The following is an 18,918-nucleotide window of genomic DNA, read 5'->3' on the forward strand; positions in this document are numbered from 1 at the left end:
TGCTCTCTCGTCCTCCTTCTCCTGGCCTACCCATTTATCCCTCTCTTTTTCCTTTCTCTCTCGGTTGTTCTCAATCTCTCTGACCTCTGTCACCATTGCTTCTCCCCCCCCCCCCCCCCCCGCCTCTCTCTCTACCTCTTTTCTCCGTGTTGACTGCACCACCTGCAGCAGGGACTGAAATGTGAAGCTGTGGCTCTTGTAAGATGTGCCTCGGTGCACCCTGAACAAGACTTGGCCAGAATCCTGCGGTAACTGGATTGCTGTCTGTCTCGTCGCTCGGTGTTGTTGATAATTACGCCTGTGCAGTGCTCCTCGCTAATCCCCCTAGTGAGTGCGGATTACTACCGAGCAATTTATTCATTTTCTGCAGCCTCGTCTCCTGTTTCATGTGTCCATCTGCACTCTCATCATAGATACACACTATACATGTTTCAATCTTCTGTTGCAGTGATTCTATTGAGGTGGCCATTGTATTGTTGCGAGGTCTAATGAGACCTCATCCAACTCTAACTCCTTGATAAACTCGTCACAGGTGATCCACTGACTCAGGTCTAGTTGCCTAGCAACATTGGGTATGGGTAGACATATTTCATAGACCGCAGGTGCCAGCTCGCATTACAGGCTGATCAAATAGCATCTCTAGTGGAGCAATATTTTGCCATTAACTGAATTCATTTGCGAACGCTTGAAGAGATTGTCTAATCAATAGCCATTATAAATTTGTGATTTGATTTGAGGTTAGTGTATGATTACGCCCAAACTGGAGGGTGGGGAAGGGAATCAGGGTGAATGCGACAGGGAGCGAGAGGCTATGCTGCCAGAAAGACCATTACTGCAGATTAAAACTGGTTTGGAGCAGGAGTGACCCAGAGGAGAGGAGAAGGTAAGAGAAAGAGCGAGAGAGGGAGAGAGAGAGAGGGAGAGAGAGAGAGAGAGAGAGAGAGAGAGAGAGAGAGAGAGAAGGAAGAATGGAAAGAATAAGATGGTGGCAGGCACGAAGTGAGTGAAGGAGATGGAGGGTGATGACACAGGGAGTATTGCCTCTAATTTGGTTAATACATGTCAGCGGGTGTCAATAAATGTAAGCCAGAAGACAAGAGCTTTTCATTTAATTACCGTCCTCAAGGGGTCACCCCAACTCCCTGCTGTCCAACTGTGTGCATCTGGGGGAATCACCACTGCCTCTCCACACGGTAGACCTGAATCCAGTAGGCAACCCACTAATATCAGTTACTTACCTTGTCAACTGGTTCAGCTCACACCTTTTGAGTGCATTTTAACCTGAAGTCCACTGAGCGGGTAGATTGTAGGGATGATTAAGAGATATGGGAGGTAATGATAGTTGTATATCAGTCGAGAATGCGTTAGCACACAAAACATCAAGTATAATGATTTTGTACTGTTGTGTGAATAGACTCATGGGAATTGAGTTTGAGTTTCTCGGCTGTGTCGTCCTGATGGTTCTGCCAGGGAATCCCCTAAACAAATACCCCTATTACGTTACAGCGATGACCCTGAGCAACTCTGTAGAGCAGACCGCAACAACTGCCCCTGTGGTCAAACCATCCGCCCACATGTGTGTGTGTGAGGACAGTGTTTTAGAATGCAGGATCCGCAGTCTCCGGCTGTCGCACCAGGCTCCCTCAGCATCGGGGAGAAGTGCTGCGTCATCCGCCAGTCACCTCTATTCTCTTCATCTCTACTCTCCTTTCTTCTGGCTCCTCTCTGTTGCCTTTCTTTTTCTCCAGATCTCTCTCTCTCTCTCTCTCTCTCTCTCTCTCTCTGTCAGTCTCTTCTCTTCCACCACTCTTCTACTTTCCCTACTTTCCCCCCATCAGTCTCTTTTGTTCTCATAAATGCAGCCTCTATCTTCTCTTAGTTTGTGTCTTTAAGCATACTTTCTGGAACATGCTCTGTCGTTCTTCGGTGTGTTTCTCACTTTTTGTCTTTCCCCCTAACACACCCCCTCCCCTTTCTCTCTGCTCTCTTCACACCCATGTTAGCCACCTCTCCCACCTCGATGTCTACCGTCTCTCAAACCTTCTTTCACTCTTTCTCTTAACATGTCTCTCGCCTTCTTGCCCCGACACAACCTTTCGCTCTATTTCTGTCTCTCGCTTTCTCGCTCGCTCTCTTCCTGTCTCCCCTTCTCTGTGTCTGCCTCTGAGGACAGCAGTGATGATGTGATTTATATGGTTGAGTGTGGCAACTCATGACAGGTGGCGGGGGCCTGGGGGGGCTGGCTGGGGTGGGGTGAGGTGGTGGAATCATGTGACTGGCAGGGGGAGGTTTATGAGGTCTGTCTGAGCCGGGGCCCAGTTGAGTGGGGGGGGGGGGGGGGGGGGGGGGGGGGGTTGGGGGTGGAAATAGTTACAAGACTGACTCCCGCACATACGCACAAGCTTGCTCATTCCCTGATCATGCACACACACACTCACACACACACACACACTCACACACACTCATATTCTCAAAAAGCTCACTGAAATGCGTATGCACCCATATGAGTACTTTCTCACAGCCCCTGAAATGTGTAAACACTGACAAATCATATCCACACTAAATCCTCCCACACTAACTCACACACACACACACACACACACACACACACACACACACACACACACACGGCAAATGTGTTAAAGAGATTGTCACATAGGTGCAACGGCTGGTGCGATTATTTTGCGCTTGTCTGAGTTAGTAATGCCTTCCGTCACTGTTGGACTTTGAGATTATTGCCGTGTCTGACTCCCCCCCATGTTGGAGTTACGATTGCCTGGCAGAGGCTGATGTCGTTGTTTCACAAAATGGTGATTTGAATGACTTCAGTGACTGCACTCTCACAAATGCGGGTCATTCAGTTGGCGAAAAACTGTCTCCCCGTGCATCTACGAGATCATATACTTGTGTGAAGAGATTATGGTTATGTTTAATGTAGAGTTTGTTTATCAGACAAACACAGATTACTTACAGTAGACTATGTGAATATATGTACAGATTATGAGAATGCTGAGAGCATTACAGTGGTGAGTCCCTTGATGCAGGCACAGATTATTTGGACTTTCAGTCTATGGCCATTGACGCCTCGTGAACATGAACAGATTACTCTGAGAGGAAAAGTGGATCCCATTCCAGCATGTGAAGATTATTCCAGACTTTGTCGTGTGTTTGCATCCGTGTGTGCATCTATGAGGGCAGTAGACCTACAGTACTTGTGAGCATGTATGTTTCTGGATCGGTTTGCGTGAATCTGTTTGCTGAGTGTGTGTGTGTGTGTGTGTGTTTATGTCTGTTCATACGGCCGTGCTCTGGAGCCACTCCTGTGCTCGCTCCTGGGCCCCTGGCTTTTTGACGGTGCGCTCAGGCAGCTGTTGGATTATCCCTGTGCCATGGTGTGGCGTTAAGCTTTTAAAAGCTGCTATAAACTGTCCATTTAGTAATAAGCGAGTCACATGGATGGGACCGCTCACAGCTGGGTGTATTGCATCAGCCCCCCCTGGCCTTGCCCAGCCACAGGGCCCTCTGTGGACCGGCTCATCCAGCCAGGCTGCTGTTACTGCTCACGTCAGTGCGCTGATTTTTAAATGGTGCTGATTTTCCAGGAGCTCGTGTATTTTGTATGTATCTGAAATTTGAGCATTTGGCCTGTGATTATGCAGGGCATTGTGTTTAATGTTTATGACAGATGACAGTTGGTCCTCCGCAGATTAAAAGTTTGTGGGAACAGCTGAGGCGTGAGGTTCAAAGCAGAGCTGCCCCGAAATTGTTCAGCGAATCCTAAACTGATGTTTTTAATATCTCTCTGTCCCTCCCTCTCTGTCTGTCACACACACACACACACACACAAGCGCGCATACACTTTATGCTCCTTAGTGCCTGCTCAATTAACTCCACATAATTCGACTTTAATGCCACCGTTCTGTGAGCGGGCCATTCACCTCGCCGGCCGAGTGCTGCTCTGCTGCTCTGAGCGGCGCTGGCCTTTACTGTCCTGGCTTTAGCCTGGTGTCTGCGGAGATTAGCCGCTGCCCTTATCTTCAGGGCTGCACCCTTCTCCTGTGAAGTCCACTGCAGTTGCACATAAACCCCCCTCCAATTCATAATCTCTATGCTGTGGGGCCTGATTCTCCTCAGTCTCTGTCACTATACGTACAGTGTGTGTGCATTTGTGCACACTACCATATCGTGTTCGTGTGTGTGTGTGTGTGTGTGTGTGTGTGTGTGTGAGTGTGAGTGGGTGTGTGTGTGTGTGACTGTGTCTCTCACTCAATTTGTCATTGTATGTTAAGCTTCTCACCTTCGACCTTGGCTACTGGTTGAGAAAATGCTTATTGCCACCGTGGCTGTGCAACTGTTTCGAAAGCCGATTGCGTTAAACATTAATCATATTTTACAATATATGGAGAAATCCAGATCACACGAATGCCAGGGGGAACATTTGTAAAATTTTACGAGACCAGAGGTTTATAATAGGAGTGGAGGGCGAGTCAGTCATACACCAGGAGAAGAATCTGGCAGAGGACATATATTCCATATGTTCACTGAATGTGTTTGCGGTGTCATTTGATGATGATCATTTGAGGAGATTATCGCATTGCAAGCCCATTGCATGCTTCTGTGTCATATCGCAGTGAAACTTGATTTGAAATGATTTCGTAATTAGAGCTCAGTCAGGTGCTGTCGGCAGCTTCACCATCACTCTGATTGGACGGGTCCTGCAAGCCTTGCGCGGCCCGGCAGACATCAAAGATTCTCAGCCTGCATGAAAGATGCTTACATCAAAGATTTTCCGCTTACAGATGTGGCCCCTTGCTCTGGCAGACTATCAAAGGAACTGGAAGCAAGCTGTGAATTTTTATCATTAGTGGGCAGTGGATTCACTCTCATTCTATGATCATTTTAGGTGTTATTTTTACTGCCGCAGCCAAACACACACACAAACAGATCACACGTGAAAATACAAAATCTTTGGATAGAATCATCACCATAGGTTGTCTAATGTCTATTTTAAAGAATCACATTTGGTGGTGAAACTGTATCTTTAAAAACAGGATCACAGGCCCAGTGTTTATACTGGTACCTCAAAATTAATTTCTAAAAAGGTTGTAATTGCTGGTTAGTTTTGTGTTTGTTTTACCCTGACAATCCGTCAAACCACGTTACGTTTAATGGGTCCTCTCCTACATCTGGCCCCAGTCACAATATTGGCAGTGACAACTCAAGGCAACTCTCAGATTATAGCTCTAATACATGGACGTTCGCCGACGCCCGGCATTCTCATGATGTCTGATATCTTTCAAGCACAACACCTGCTTTTTTACAGCAGAAAACTGTGAATACTTTTCAATCCCCTGATTTCCCAACAGAAATCCTGCCCCCAATTCCCACTGGCTGGACCACCTGAAGCCAATTACCATGTAGGCTCTTACTGAAATCAGCCAATACCCAGTCCAGTCTCTGGATGCTGGTCCCACTGTGACCTGAAAACAAGTTACTGAGGCAATTGTTTTAGGTTGTTCTTGGCATCTCCCTTTTCCCGGATGATTTTACAATTACTTGTGCTCTGTCTTAAAGATATCGAGTTCAGAGCCCTCTGTAGACCTAGAAATTAAAGACGGTAAATCTCAAACTGGCTTTTGCCAACTCTATAGTGCAGTGACTGCCATCTTTAGAGTTGTATTAGTTCAGTTAATCTTTTGATGGCCACAGACAGGAGATATCTCAACAAAATGAAACCAATTGTGACTGGGGCTTGGTGCTTCAGCATAAGTTACCTCTTAGATTAGTTCTCACCCTGTCAGTGTACATGTCTTAATAATTGAGTTAGCTACCTCCTGTGTGGTAAAGCAGAAGGAGGGATTCTGCAGTTTTTTGGTATAAGATACCTCTAGGCCTTGTTATGTGTAGACATTTTTTTCTACTGCTATGCCAATAACTCTCAGTCTTTCTCATCTTAGAGCTCTAGTGTTTATATTGAAATGCTTGTTTTGTTGAAATAAGACTGCATCTGTGGTCCTTTTATTGTTTATCTTCTGGTGATTTTGTTTTATTCTTGGACTTATAATAATAATAATAATATTCTATTTAATCTATCTATCTCATGTTTTTGTTACTTTTTTTCTTGGTGTGGGGATGACAGTATGTCTCAGGTGTGTGTGTGTGTGTGTGTGTGTGTGTGTGTGTGTGTGTGTGTGTGTGTGTGTGGACATGGGCTGTGCATGTGTTGGAGAAAGCATGCATGCCTATATTGGCCATAGACAAAGTAAATATGGGTCAGGATTGTCTCCTCTCCCTCTTCTCCATGATGTCTGACCTATAAAAAGGATTATGTTCACAGGACTGTACAAATCCACAAGAACCGGCACATACTCACTCTCTTACTCGCACACAAACACACACACACACACGCACACACGCACACACGCACGCACACACACACACACACACACACAATCAGTCACCTACACATTTTGGCACGTCACCTATACTGTACTGTGTATATATTTATGAATCTGATTAAGTCTCCTCTCTTGTCGTTAATCAGGGTGACATTGTCCTTGGGTCATTTCTACACCTGCTTGGCCACCTAGAGCCCAGGCATGTGCATAAGTATTGTAACGTCAGCAGTCCCCGAGGGTTTGCCCTCTGGAGGCCGTGCACATTATACGGAAAAGTGATCTGAAATAGTGGCCATCAGACTAATGTGGAGGCGGATGCTGTAACTGAGAGAAGGAGGCCAGAGCAGTGGCCCCAGACTGGAGCATAGAAACAGAACAGATCCCCCGTTTTTTTTTCTGTGATGCAGTCCGTCACTGCCATGTTGTTTGAACTGCAGTGTTTGTTGGTCCACCCTGTTTGCGATGCTTTCAAAGTGAAATAATCTATGTGCCACTCTGACTTGAAGTGTGCAGGTGTCAGAAGATTGGACACACAACCAACCTGGAACAGAACATTTAATGTATAATATGTATGCATCACAAGACCCCTAGAGAACCCTGTATGTGTTGTTAATAATTGTTGTTAATAATAATATTTTGAGTGAAATTACCAATGTGAGGTGGAAATCCTAAACACACTGTTCACTGAGTGATGCTGATCTGATTACTTGCTTGTTTTCGTTGCTTAAATCAGCTTTGAATCGTATTACTGTTTCATCACAGTTTCATCACAATGTCCAAAGTATGGGGCTAAACCGCAGGGGTGGATTTATGCTGACTGGTTTATGCCCTGTGTGGCAGACTATGGTGACTGGGCAATTTAGACATGCAGCCGCATAGGCTAAGGTAAACTGGTTAGTGCATAAGAAGATACACCATAAGTTGATGGGTCAAATATCCTGTTGCACAAAGTGAAAAATGGTTTTGTCACTGTAATATGTGATGAGATGGTTGAAAACTGTGAACTAATATTGGTAATGTATGGAGATACAACAGGGAAGTGAAGTTCAGTGTTTTTGTTCCCCCCACTCTCTGGCTGTTCATGTAAGAGTGTGCTTTCGAGTGTGCTATTCTAAGGCAATATTTTAATATTTTAGCATGGAGTAAAATATTGTAGCATGAGTGAGATACATACACTTGAAACAATAATGTTTAATCCATCTGAAAATTTGGAGAAATTAGATTACTTCTTACAATGGGTATCTTCAATTCTGTCAAGAGGTACAGCATTAGGGACATGCCACCAATTAAAAATCTGCTCCACGCCCCTCTGGCCACTTCATTTTTGCTTGTAGCTACATTTAACCTTGAACATGTCTCTCATCTCAAAATTCTGGGAATGCCTTAACAGATTTCAATATAAACGGAAAGTATGCCAATGCATTCTATTCAAATTCATTCTTTAAATGAACTTTGCCAGCCTACCCTTTTGTAAGCCTTCTTAGTATTCTAAAAGAGAGACTGGCATCCCTCCAACTCAACCACCTTAGATCGGATCAAACTGTCATAATCAATTAATCACAACATCTGACAGCTAACAGCTGACAGGTTGCCAGAAGATGTCTGAAAAATTAACAGTTTGAAGGTCACATACTTACTGAGAGAGATTAAAAGAGAATTTACAGTGTTTAGTCAGTCCATCACCAGGATATAAAACAAAATCTTTCCTCCACAGCATTCTATTACACAAACATTTCAAGGGAGTTAGTTACAATCCTTCTTTAATGCCAAACAGAAATTGGAGGAAGTTGGATGAAAGGCAAAAATCAATGAGGGATATTGTTGTGACAGCAGAGTGGGAAATAAGCAGAGGGCTGAGACCAGAGATGTCAGAGTAACGATCAGATGAACATGACTCATACAGACCACAGCCATTCTTCACTAAGGTATGTGTCTGTGGGATGGGAAGGCACTCAATACTTGCAACAGGAAGGGAGGGTTAGAGGTACCTATTTATTACTGTTTTTTTCTATGATTAACTTATGTAAATGTTAACTCAACCACACTCAAAATGTCCATTCCTGTCATGTCAAGTATAACTGAATTTGAATTAGACAGAAAATCAAAGAGATACATTTACGTATAGACAGATAGGTAGTGTGAAGGACCGACCGGTCCCCCATGTTATTTGGGATGTGGCGACTAGACTTGGTGGTGTAGTGAGGAAGAAGAGTGCAGGAGATGGTGGTGTTTCCGTACAAAAATATATATATTTATTAACAAGGGCTCTATAGCATCCCAACACATGTGCCCATGAAATAAAACAAACAAACCAAACATACCGGCCGTACTCACAGGCTACTTCAGTACTCTGCACCCTGGATACCTGCTTGTCCTACTTAGGCCCAAGCCAGGCCCCAAACCTAGGCACAGAGACTAACCTTAAGCTAAGTACATATACTGGCCACCTAGCAAATACATACATACACACACACAAGGTACAACACAAGGCACAAAGACAAGGCATAAAGACAAGGCATACAGACAAGGAACAAAGACAAGGCACACAGAACCAGGCACACAAAACAAGGCCAACGGTGTCCACACATCTAGACCCAAAACACTTCTCCTCACATCAGGAGAGTGTTTTACCTTAGTGCCTCAAGTCCTCTTTGGTGCTCTTTACTGCCTCTCTGACAATGTCCCTCTCTGACAATGTCCCTCTCTGACAATGTCCCTCTCTGACAATGTCTCTCTCTGACAATGTCTCTCTCTGACAATGTCTCTCTCTCTGACAATGTCTCTCTCTCTGACAATGTCTCTCTCTCTGACAATGTCTCTCTCTGACAATGTCTCTCTCTGACAATGTCTCTCTCTGACAATGTCTCTCTCTGACAATGTCTCTCTCTGACAATGTCTCTCTCTGACAATGTCTCTCTCAGCCAGTCCTCCCTTCATGCCAATGAGGCACCTGTTAAAATAGGGCAGCCACTTAGGCTAAATTGGACCCCACCATTAACGTGGGGAGCACGGAACCAACCATTACAGTGGGGGAGTCAGTGTCTTAAAGGGCCAAAAGCCCTTTTCTTGCTCCAGTGAGAAGGGAGGAAATTCACCTTCTCACAGGTAGATATATAGATACAAAAATAGATCAATAGAGAGAAAGCGAGAAATCATTGATAGTCTTATTAATCTTCCATTACAAGTTCATGAATTCAAAACTTCCAAGTATGTCACTTGTCTCTGCAGCCTGAATCACATCTGATATACATACTGTGGTTGCCTGGACATTCAACATATTTTTCATCTGAAATTAGTTTCTCACTTACTTACATTACTTACTTACATATAGTCCAGTTCTGAACGCAATGTTTGTTCCACAGAAGTGCTCATGTGCTGCCATTATGCTCCAATACATCTGAAGAGTATAGTCATAATGTATGAGCCACTCACAAGCCCAGAGACATGGCGGAAAGCCACAGACGCTCCCTCTGCACACACACACACACACACACACACACACACACACACACACACACACACACACACACACACACACACGCACACACACATACACACACACACACACACACACACACACACACACACACACACACACACACACACACAGTGTGATAATAACCCCAAGCTTATACCAACACATTTCCAAAACCACACAGATAAGCAGGAAACTGACACTCCGTCCAAACCCATACGACTCCTGTTTGGACATAGTGACTGTTGACTATCAGTGAAGCTGACCTTTGAAGGACTGTCAATAACTGGAAAGTCCTCAGTTGATGAAATCATTTTCACGTTATCAGATTGTTTGTTTATGCACAAGAGGTTTTGATTGTAAGCACACAAATTTGCTTATCTCCATAGTAAAATCAATTTGTTTCCGTGCAGGTTGGGTGGTTGTCATTTCAAATTGATTTTCGCAGGGCTATACTTGGGAGCATTTCAATTATTTTGACGCCAGACACCACTGTTGAGCCTTCTGGAGGTGTCATGGGCCTAATTCAATCAAACAAAGGAAGGTTCCCACTTGACAACCTCAGTAAAAATGCTCTCAAAGGCATCTTTGTTGTTGTTGTTGTTGATTTTGTTAAGTTAGTGCACCCTGTGGTTATACTACTTAGGCTAGGTTGTTGGGTATGAGTATTTGCATTTGACAGTGAGAGGTTTGGCTGTTGTTGGAAGTTCCCAACCAATAGCACGAGGAATTTCACATCGTTTCCTGTGCATAACTAAAATCTTCTGAACTGTAGCAGCGGGGAGGTCAGTCACTAAGCAGCCAGGCTCTGGGCTCTGGGCTCTGGGCTCTGTCCCCGTGAAGTGATGGCAGAGCCTGAGGGGAGGCTCTGCAGTAATCAGAGCGTCATGCTGCATAAGGACGGCGGCTTAGTCGGAACCAGAACAGCTTCCGCTGGCAATCATAGTGGTCAACAACACGGACAAGCATGCCTGACAACAACGTCATAGAAATATTGGATGCATACAAATATACACATAGACACACAAACACACACACACACATACATAGAAACACAAACACGCACACACAGAGTAATTCTGAACAACGCGTTTGACAATTTAATGGACCACTATTATCATCTGTGAATATACAAATCACTAATGTATTGCATTCATAAATTCTCCTCATTTTATAGTGGCGCTGGGTAGCCAGATTATAAATTGTATGTGCTCTCAGAGCTGACAGCATAGGTTGCCAGAAGATATCCGAGAAATTAAGAGTTTGAAGGTCACATACTTACTGAGAGAGATTAAAAGAGAATTTACAGTGTTTAGTCAGTCCATCACCAGGATATAAAACAAAATCTTTCCTCCACAGCATTCTATTACACAAACATTTCAAAGGAGTTAGTTACAATCCTTCTTTAATGCCAAACAGAAATTGGAGGAAGTTGGATGAAAGGCAAAAATCAATGAGGGATATTGTTGTGACAGCAGAGTTGGGGAATAAGCAGAGGGCTGAGACCAGAGATGTCAGAGTAACGATCAGATGAACATGACTCATACAGACCACAGCCATTCTTCACTAAGGTATGTGTCTGTGGGATGGGAAGGCACTCAATACTTGCAACAGGAAGGGAGGGTTAGAGGTACCTATTTATTACTGTTTTTTTTTCTATGAGTAACCTATGTAAATGTTAACAAATGTCCATTCCTGTCATGCCAAGTATAATTGAATTTGAATTAGACAGAAGAGATAGATTACAGTTAGAGAGAGAGAGAGATCTATTAATCTGCTCTTTTGTTTCAAGTTACACTTCCAGGTAAGACACATTTCTCTGCAACCTAAATCACATCTGATATCACGCCTGAAAATAGTTTCCATAACTTGCATATAGTACAGTTCTGAACCCAAAGAGAAATGCCATTACTGTATGCCGTTATGCTTCAATACATCTAAGCAGTATAGTATGAGAATGAGCCACTCTTCATTGTGGTAGAACTGATCAGCACTGCAGTTGGTGTTTCTGTAGATCAGACACTTTAACTCACCAGGTACCTTCCAATCTCCCCCCCCCTGGTCCTTATCAGCCCCCTCACAAAGCAGACCTCTCAGAGAAGACAAGGCGAAGAGATCGAGAGGGAGGCGGAGGAGCCTGGTTAACAAAACCGCACCACCAAACAAATAAATAAATGCACACGATATCATAAAATGCCTAAAATAGCGGTGGGGGAAGCAGATTATATTTAAGCCACAAAGCTAAAAATGGTTTTAAGAACAGATTTAAAAGCACTGGATTAATGTGGACCTCGGGATGGGAGGGGTCATTGGACAGGGCAAAAAGCACAGTCAGAAAATATAATAAAAAGAGAGCGAAACCGTTAGGATACAAGATCCGTTAGGATACAAACCCTTGATACCCCCTAATCTAACTGAGCCCGCAGCCTATCTCCTCCCTTGGCTTCATCGCTAGTGAACTCTCCACACCCACTCCCTTCCAAACACCAGCACCACTGGCTCTCTTTGGTGCACTTTTTGTGCACTCTCACCCACATTATACTACAAAGCCTCATTTCGACACATGCACACACACCCTCACACGCGCATGCACACACATGTATACACACACACACACACACACACACACACACACACACACACACACACACACACACACACACACACACACACACACACAAACACACACACACACACACAAACACACACACACACACACGCACACACACACACACACACACACACACACACACACACACTTGCCGTGGGACAGCCCCGGAGGGGAGGTTGTGTTTGTGGAGAACAATGAGAGTTCAGCTGCATCAGCAGCAGTGTTAGCAGAACAGAGCTCCTTCCCTTAACACCACCCCACACTGAGAGGCGCTCTGATCTGTAATTACAGAAACAATCAGGGGCCATATTAAAAATGCTAATTACCTTCTACTGCACTTTACCACATGTGTTAAAACACCTCCACAGAAAGGTCTGAAAAATAATAACCCATTTGAAATTGTTGGTGCAGCAATAACTAATTTAATTTAATATATCACTCTATGGTTCGTTAGACTTCTACATGGATGATTGTGGTGTTGTGCGTTACTAAACACAAGAACACTGAAGAACGAATGTGCTTCGTCTCTTAGGTCCACAAACCCATCTCTTCCTCAAAAGGTTCCACAGTACATAGAACTTTGTCGGATACCACATCAATTAAAAGAACAGAACTAGATGTATTGAAATAAAACAAGATATACAATGTTTTCAGGGATCCGGTTTAGATTCTATCGTTTGCAGAGCATCGTTCAAGCACTCCCTCTCACCAGGATTTGAGATGTGTCTGTGCATGTGGAAGTGATTTATGACTCAGAGGCCACTTCAGAGGCATATCCTACTCGATGAGCCTGACCAGGAGGGCTGTGATCCGCATCACTGGAACTTCTGGGCCTCCCGGCCTCTGAGCCATCTCTACATCAGGGTTCAGTGAGGGGTGAGTCAGCTAGACGCTGTAACCTGCTGTGGCTGCTGCCCCATGCCCAATCTCCGGCAGCAATCTCTGTCACAAAAGTGCACCAAATTGAAATGTTTTCTAATCCAATTTGGAGGTGGGGCTGGGGGGGGGGGGGGGGGGGGGGGGGGAAGCTGGCCTTTGGTGAAATACTGTGAGGTTTAGGGGATTAAGAGCTCTGGGGTATGAGCAGTGGAATCGACTTGCTTTGCCTGCATTTGAATTAGAATAGGATCCACGGCTGGTGCTGCCTCCGCTGTTACAGCTCAGAGGCCCACAAACCTGTGTAGTGGAAGAAACTACCAGAAAGGTCACGGTCTCTCTGTGCTGTTTGGCAGTTCATTCGGTCCTGAGGGACAGAAAGGAGGGGTCTGCAATTTGAATCTTCTGAGACCGTTGTGGGAAAAACCACAGTGGTTGGGTTTTGCATCTAAATTGGATTGTAGTTGGGGAAGGCTTTTTCACATTTCATTGGGTTTCACTGGGTAATGGGAGTCTTTAGAGCGTTTTAAACATTGCTCTGCACTGAACAGGTGTTGTTTTATGTCACCTGGCTGTGCGCTTCATGGTCTGTAGAACAGATGCAGAACTGTGTGTTTGTGTGTGTGTGTGTGTGTGTGTGTGTGTGTGTGTGTGTGTGTGTGTGTGTGTGTGTGTGTGTGTGTGTGTGTGTGTGTGTGTGTGAAAGAGATAGAGAGAGAGAGGGAGAGGTGGCTTGTTTGCGGGATCGCATGACGCAGAAGGACACAAGGGGACTTGACTTTGGAAAATAAACAGTTTGAATGGGAAGGTGTTGGGTACTTGACAGAAACTTCTAGCAAAGATGCTCCACTCAAGGCTGCATCAGGTCGTGTCTCTGGTTTTTGCCTGTGCTGTCCCCCCAGAGGATGCTGTCCCGATGCAGTCAACATTTTTATTTATTTACAGTCTCGCTGAATAAATCATCTGCTGTGTATCGTTGCAGAGCAGACAGATAGACAGGTAGAACAGATTGGAAATGTAAATTAGAAACGATGCGGGCAGACAGACAGGGAAGGGGAGAGAGGGAGGGGGATAGGGAGAGAGAGAGACTAGCACAAGTGAGCCGTAGAGGGCAGTGAAACGCAGTGACACACACACACACACAAAAACACATACACACACTGAAACAAACGCACATGTACACACTCACAAATGCACAACCCGCAGTAGGTTGAGCACAACTGTCCTGGCATTTAAGCTATTCCCCCCATTAATAAATGAAACACTGCATACATAGTGAAGCGAATGCCAGAATCACATTAGTGTGTGTGTCTGTGTGTGTGCGTGCGTGTGTCTGTGTGTGTAGGTGTGTGTGTGTGTGTGTGTGTGTGTGTGTGTGTGTGTGTGTGTGTGTATGTGTGTGTGTGTGTGTGTATGTGTGTGTGCAAGGGATTTAGTCTGATCTCATTGCTCAGTCCCAGGGTCTGCAAGGTTGCCATCACATCAATCAGAGAAGCTTCTCATCTGAAACAGTCATTCTTGATCAGCACCTCTACTCGGTCCACATGTCCAAATGTGCACAATGAGACCAAAATGTTATTACATAGTATATCAGGATGTGAATACTTTAGTTTAACTTTTACCACAAATACAGCGACACCAACAGTCCAGCAGTAGTCTCAGCAAGACTGTTAGTCTGACTTAGACACTAAGACAGTCATTTAAGACATCAAACAGTTCCTATAGTAGGGCTAAGGTCTTATTTAACTTACTTACTTGAATGGAGTTCAACTATTTATGGTGTATTGACGTGGAAATGCAATCTTTCCACTGCTCCAAATCAGTATTTTGCTCCACATTTTGTTGCACAGAAAATGTGACCTGTTATGCATCACATTTAATTTGAAAAAAGGACTGTACGTGAATTATTTGTTTGCACAAAGGTTTTGCTTTTGTCTATATTCGTAGATTAGTTCCTTAGTATCCAATATTGTAAATTCTTGTGTGTTTATGACTGACTTGGTGATGGAAATAAGGCTAATAAGGCACTCCAATAAGGCTGAAATGGAACATCAGTCAAGGGTGTAATAGCAGGGAAAGACACATAGGAAAGGATATAGGATTTATGTAGGGTATAGGATTTATGTAGGGTATAGGATTTATAGGGTATAGGTATAGGTATGTATAGGAGGGTAGGGGAATTGTTGCGTGTAGCAGAAAGAAATCACACCAAAGGAGAAAAGCTGATGAAAGATGACAGAGCAGTGAATGTGGGAGGAGGAGTACAGATTTGGGGGAGAGAGATTTGGGATCCAGAAAGACCACTGTGAGAGAGGGAAGGGGGTGTGCACCACTGTGAGAGAGGGAAGGGGGTGTGCACCACTGTGAGAGAGGGAAGGGGGTGTGCGTGGGTTTCCTCCTTGGAGAGACATTAATCAAAATGGGCTCCACTCTCAAGGACTCAGAGGACACATTCAGAAGGCAGTTATCATCACACCACAGTCTTAGTTAGACAACAGACACACATGTATGTGAACACACACAGCAGGCACATCAGTAATCAGACACACACACACACACACACACACACACACACACACTCACACACACACACACGCCCTCACTGCAGTATGGTGCTGGAGTGCAGGATGTGAACACATGTGGGGGACAGGGATTACGCAAGAGAAGCTAAGAGCAGGAGGGAGAGGGAAGAGGAGGGGGGCACAGGAAGAAGGCAACACAAGGAAAGACAGAGAGAGTAAGTAAGTGTGAAGGTTAAAGAAAGAAGAACGGGAATGGAGTGAAGAAGAGGAGGAGAAGAGGAAGAATCAAAACAGGCACTTGGGACTCCTCCACTGACCCTAACTGGATGGGTTGTAATATTCATATGCAAATCCTAATGCCCTCACAGAGGTCAAACCCCCTCACCTCATCTTTGGAGGTAAATAGGTGACATGGTGACGTCATCGAGTTCCCCCCCATAACACGGCACATTGGCCAGCCCCGCTCAGGCATGGTTTACTGTACAGTAATCCTGAGTAATGGCTGCCATTACGGGGTGCCCGCGAGCGTGGAGAACACGAGTGCTCCCAGCGCCCCCTCTGACCAGATACTGGGCTGCTGACTCCGGAAGCCCTGCAGCCCAAGGTCATCATGCCCATACAGTGAAGCTCACAGGCACACACAGTGTGAGTGCAGAGGTACAGTTCAGACAGCGGACGTAAAGTCTGACCTGAGATCTGATCTGAGATGTTTTCCCCATGCTGAGTAATACTAACATGTCTATGATGCTGAGAAAATGCCTTGTTTTGGATATGAATGATTCTACCATACGTGTTCTCTTGTTCTCTAGTGCGAACATAGAGGTACATCATGAGAGCAGTACGTACTGAAGCAGCCAAGCGCTAAAGAGAAGCCTCTCTGACAGACTGTCATATGCGCTGTAAATGACAGTCCTGATGACTCTGGTTCGTGGCGGGTGTTCACTGAGCTCTCAGAGAGACGGACAATCACTGTCTTTTCGGTCTGTCAGTTCAAACAGCTCAGTGATGAAAGAGATTTGATGCTCATTTGTCAAAATACGTGTGGACTCATCTTTTCTGTAGTGTTTCTTTAATATAAAATAGGCACAACCGACTCATCCCTCCACCAACACTCAGTCACAGCTTCTAACACACACACACACACACACACACACAAACACACACACACACACACACACACACACACACACGCACATCCACCCCCCTACACACACACACTCATTGCAGATCATCATTGAGCATCTGAGTTTCTGGTTGATGCAGTGCAGTACCTCTTTAGTATTCCTCCTACTATTTGAGAGCAAGAGGGGAAGAAAAAGAGAGAGAGAAAGAGAGAGAGAGAGAGAGCAGTGGGGTAGGGTAGGGTAATTCTGAGCCTCTGTGTTAGCACCGCTCGAAGGATGAGCTAAATTTAGTGCGTGTCTGTGATCCTCCAGCGCAAGAGTCTGCACAGCCAAACAAAGCCCCAAGGCAGGCCTGAAGCGAGAGGGGAAGCTTAGACACACAATCACACTGCGACACACACACATCCGCAGCTCTTGTTGGTTCAATATGTACATACAGTACAATGTGTGCCCATTGAAGATTCATCTAGAGGAGTTTTCGCACAATCCTTCTGCCGTGTGGAATGTCAAAATTATTTAAACTGAAGCTTTTTCTCTTTTTCTACCTTGTTTGTGTGTGTGTGTGTGTGTGTGTCTGTGTGTGCGTGTGTGTGTATGTGTGTGTGTGCTCATGTGTGTACGCAGGTGATGGAAACCCCAAAGAGAGTAGTCCTTTCATCAACAGCACCGGCAGCAGTGACGTGGAGAAGAGCCAGCAGTACGATGGCAAAAACATGGCTCTATTTGAGGTGCGCAACACACACACACACACACACACACACACACACACACAAACACACACGCACACACACACACACACACACACACTCACAAACACACACACACACACACACACACACACACACACACATACACAGACACTCACAATAGGGATAACCCACACAAACCCACAAAAACACAACAACATAGACAGTAAATACACTCAAGACTGGCATTGTGTCAAACCATGTTGTCACTGACTTTGAATAGATGTTGTTCTCCTCTAATGCACTAACGTAATGTGCATGCACCCATGATCTCGCAGGAGGAGATGGACACCGTCCCCATGGTGTCGTCTCTGCTCAGCAGCTTGGCCAACTACTCTAACCTGACGCAGGGCAGCAAGGAGCACGAGGAGGCAGAGAATAACGAGGAGACCCGCAAGAAGCCAGCCCCTGCGGTACAGCACAAGCCTAGCACCCAGCTCTACACCCTACACAACACAGCACACGTACAGCACATTACCATGGCAACACAGCACACGTACAGCACAACACCATGGCAACACAGCACACGTACAGCACAACACCATGGCAACACATCACACGTACAGCACAACACCATGGCAACACAGCACACGTACAGCACAACACCATGGCAACACATCACACATACAGCACAACACCATGGCAACACATCACACATACAGCACAACACCATGGCAACACAGCACACGTACAGCACAACACCATGGCAACACATCACACGTACAGCACAACACCATGGCAACACATCACACATACAGCACAACACCATGGCAACACAGCACACATACAGCACAACACAATGGTAACACAGCACACATACAGCACAACACAATGGTAACACAGCACAGGTACAGCACAACACTATGGCAACACAGCACACATACAGCACAACACAATGGTAACACAGCACAGGTACAGCACAACACCATGGCAACACAGCACAGGTACAGCACAACACCATGGCAACACAGCACACATACAGCACAACACAATGGTAACACAGCACAGGTACAGCACAACACAATGGCAACACATCACACATACAGCACAACACCATGGCAACACAGCACACATACAGCACAACACAATGGTAACACAGCACAGGTACAGCACAACACTATGGCAACACAGCACACCCAAACAGCTCAACAAACCAGACGTAATAT

The 18,918-nt window shown here is 45.2% G+C and overlaps 1 protein-coding gene across 2 annotated transcripts in view; it reads left to right on the forward strand.

The window, feature by feature from the left end:
* Positions 1-18,918, forward strand: part of slc12a5b (solute carrier family 12 member 5b) — a 58,049-nt gene that overhangs the window by 19,028 nt on the left and 20,103 nt on the right. For both annotated transcript variants that reach the window (XM_031565999.1, XM_031566000.1), the window contains exons 2-3: positions 17,631-17,734; positions 18,031-18,165. In XM_031565999.1, the coding sequence (XP_031421859.1) occupies positions 17,631-17,734; positions 18,031-18,165 (239 nt within the window). The remainder of the gene's footprint in view (positions 1-17,630; positions 17,735-18,030; positions 18,166-18,918) is intronic.

Source organism: Clupea harengus, chromosome 4 (assembly GCF_900700415.2).
Source record: "Clupea harengus chromosome 4, Ch_v2.0.2, whole genome shotgun sequence".
NCBI classification, from domain to species: Eukaryota; Metazoa; Chordata; class Actinopteri; order Clupeiformes; family Clupeidae; genus Clupea; species Clupea harengus.